Below are 3250 nucleotides of genomic sequence, written 5' to 3'. Positions count from 1 at the left end.
CAGGGCTACTAGTTGGAAAATAATTTTGTCTCTTTCGACAGACTGAAAGGAGTTTCAGGATTGTTAAATAATTTTATAAGGAGCCATGGAAGGTTTTTGTTGTGTGTATTTGTGGATGGGACAGTGACAGAACGGTGTTTGAATTATCAGGAAGAGTGGGAATCCAGCAAGCTAGAGTGAGGACAGCCTGCTAGAAAGGGGCAGTGCAGGGATAGGCCGCAAGAGGTAGGATTTGGGAGGGGCCAATGAGCAAGGGCACAGGGGACAGATATGAGGGATTTTGATGAGAAATGTGACAGTTAGGATCCAACCTAACCATGAGGCATCTGGGTATCTTATCAAAGGTTCAAGAAGGAGAGAGAGTCTGGGACAGGCTGATGTGGAGATGACAGTGATATTCAGCTGCGATCATGAGAGACATAGGTCGAGAAAAGGGTGGAGGAGGACATTAGAGATGTGCATTACCAGCAGAGAGGTGGTTGAGGAATAGTGTAGATCTTCAGTGATGGTTATTAACTTCTCCCATAATGCGCTAGTTGGATCCTAACTTTCACAACCTTGATAATGATAGCACATAACAACACTGTGAGCAGCATCAACGGAGTTGTATTTCCAGTTTGGGTGTCCCATTGAGATTAAGATGTCTATGTCAGCAATGCCCTCTGTAAGTGGGGGGTTCTGGGTTTTCAGAGGCATATACCGCTGACAGTGGGTGTCTGAGTGCGCCTGGAAGGTTGGCATGTTGAATGTCTGCTGCATGTGCCCCCAAAGCTTTGCTAAAGCTGAGGCCAGCTTCCCATTTGATGAGTTAGCTTTGTCTTTCAAGACATGAACTGCACCTCTACTTCTTCATTAGGCAAAGTAGTATTTAATACTTAAACATCTGTGGCAACACACAGCAGAATCTCAGCTATGTGTAAGTCCTATTCATAAATCCCTTGCTTCTTTCTTTTTTTTTTTTTAATCCCTTGTTTCTTGAACAAAAATTGTAATTGTGTTTCTGCTGTGGTAGAAACTCTTAGTACCCATAAGACTCATCTTTTTTTTTTTTCATTTTTTTTATTGCTAAAAGTATTACAAAGGGTATTACATATGTGTCCTTCCCCCCCCCCCCCGGCCACAGCCTTTAAATCCCCTGGCCTCCCTTACCCCCCAGGGTCTTATGTCCATTAGTTATGCTTATATGCATGCATACAAGGCCTTCGGTTGATCTCTTACCCCCCTCCCTCCTGCCCCCCAACCCTCCCTGGCCTTCCCGCTGCAGTTTGACAATCAGTTTGAGGCAGCTCTGCTCTGTATCTATTATTGTTCAAAAGTTTGTAATGGTCTTTATTATCCATGAATGAGTGAGATCATGTGGTATTTTTCCTTCATTGACTGGCTTATTTCACTTAGCATAATGCTCTCCAGTTCCATCCATGCTGTTGCAAATGGTAAGAGTTCCTTCTTTTTTTACAGCAGCATAGTATTCCATCGTGTAGATGTACCACAGTTTTCTATTCCATTCATTTACTGATGGGCACTTAGGCTGTTTCCAGATCTTAGCTATGGTGAATTGTGCTGCTATGAACATAGGGGTGCACATATCCTTTCTGATTGGTGTTTCTGGTTTCTTGGGATATATTCCTAGAAGTGGGATCACAGGGTCAAATGGGAGTTCCATTTTTAGTTTTTTGAGGAAACTCCATACTGTCTTCCATAGTGGCTGCACCAAGACTCATCTTTTGAAAAGATATTTTTTTCCTTAAATGACAGTTTTTTTTGCAAAGTTATCTCAGCCCATAATTGAGTTTTGATATTTTACTTATTTTTAATTTTTTATATTCAACTTTTATTTATAATAGTGAAAAATGAAAAGACAGCTTAAATGCTCAAATAGAAGAATTGGTATGTCAGAGATAATTTATCCAAATGATGATATTATGCAGCTATTAAGGCTTTTTAAAAAATAAGAAAACAAGGAATGAAATGAGAATCGGATACAGAAACTAGGGAAGAACTCTTTGAAGATTTTTTTATGTCTCGTTCTTGACAGATTTATAGAAGTATAAATTTCAGACATAAAATTTTTGATGTTTTAGAATAAGTTTTCTCTCTTGGAAAAAAAAGTATGATGATCAACTTTGGAATAATTTTACGTCTTGAATTCATCAAAGGGAAATGAATGAAGTCCTTTGAGAGGTCTGAAGGACTCTATCAGTAGGATGGATGTATAGAGCCTTCAGTGTCATACCTGAATTATAATTCAAATTATGGCAGTTATGAAAAGAGCGATACAGCTGGGAAGAGTATAACGCAGAGGCCAGCTTACATTTGGATTCCTTCTCTGCTTTCTCTCAGGCTTCTTCCATCGGGACTTAAAGCCTGAGAACCTGCTCTGCATGGGACCAGATCTTGTGAAAATCGCAGACTTTGGATTGGCCCGGGAAATCCGATCCAGACCTCCATACACAGATTACGTATCTACCAGATGGTGAATGCCATTTTCTTCAAAAGTATTTGATTACATTTCTTTAAAAATATGTCATTATACTGAGGGTGCTATTCATGTCGCAAACATTAACTTTCACGAGGAGAAACAGTGCGGTTTACAACATATGTGTAAGCATGTTGGCATTGTGCAAGGGTTAAAAGCTTGTGTTGTAAATAATTTTTAAAGGAAATCCATTATGCTTTTCCATAATATGAGTCATATTTTATAGACCTTCGTAAAGACCATTTATAAAAGAGTTGTGTAAAAGATTCTCCAAAGACCTATCTGAATAACCGCTATTATTAAAACTTCCAGACCCTAAGAATTTGCTTTAAGTAGTTGGCCATGAGCAAGAAGTAGCCTACAGACAATGTTTTACATTTTCCCTCTCCCTCTCCCTCTCCCTCTCCCTCTCCCTCTCCCTCTCCCTCTCCCTCTCCCTCTCCTTTTCCCTTTCCTCTCCCTCTCCTTTTCCCTCTCTCTCTCTTCCTCACTTTTAGTCTCACTCTGCATTTCTCAAAGAAGGCTGCAGAGAGGAGTCCTGTAGAGGCATGCGCAATAGAAACGAGCCGGGGGTAGACAAGCATTGCTTTTTGGCAGCAGCAACAGCAGCGGACAAGCAAAATGCCTGCGTGTACCGCACTGAGCTACGCAGATAGTGAAAATGTGTAGGCTCTCTCCCTGGGGGCTGGTGCCGTATTTAACTTGCTCTCACCAGGGAGGCGGTAACAGGAAGTCACCTTTTTCCCTCCAGGTACAGGGACCCCCGAGGGGGTC

The 3250-nt window shown here is 41.2% G+C and overlaps 1 protein-coding gene across 1 annotated transcript in view; it reads left to right on the top strand.

Moving 5' to 3' along the window:
* ICK (intestinal cell kinase) overlaps nucleotides 1–3250 on the top strand; it is a 52443-nt gene that overhangs the window by 33775 nt on the left and 15418 nt on the right. The window contains exon 6 of the mRNA XM_006093257.3: nucleotides 2341–2473. Within this exon, the coding sequence (XP_006093319.1) occupies nucleotides 2341–2473 (133 nt within the window). The remainder of the gene's footprint in view (nucleotides 1–2340; nucleotides 2474–3250) is intronic.

This window comes from Myotis lucifugus, unplaced genomic scaffold, assembly GCF_000147115.1.
Source record: "Myotis lucifugus unplaced genomic scaffold, Myoluc2.0 scaffold_111, whole genome shotgun sequence".
Classification (NCBI taxonomy): domain Eukaryota; kingdom Metazoa; phylum Chordata; class Mammalia; order Chiroptera; family Vespertilionidae; genus Myotis; species Myotis lucifugus.
This window is presented reverse-complemented; position numbering and strand designations above follow the sequence as displayed.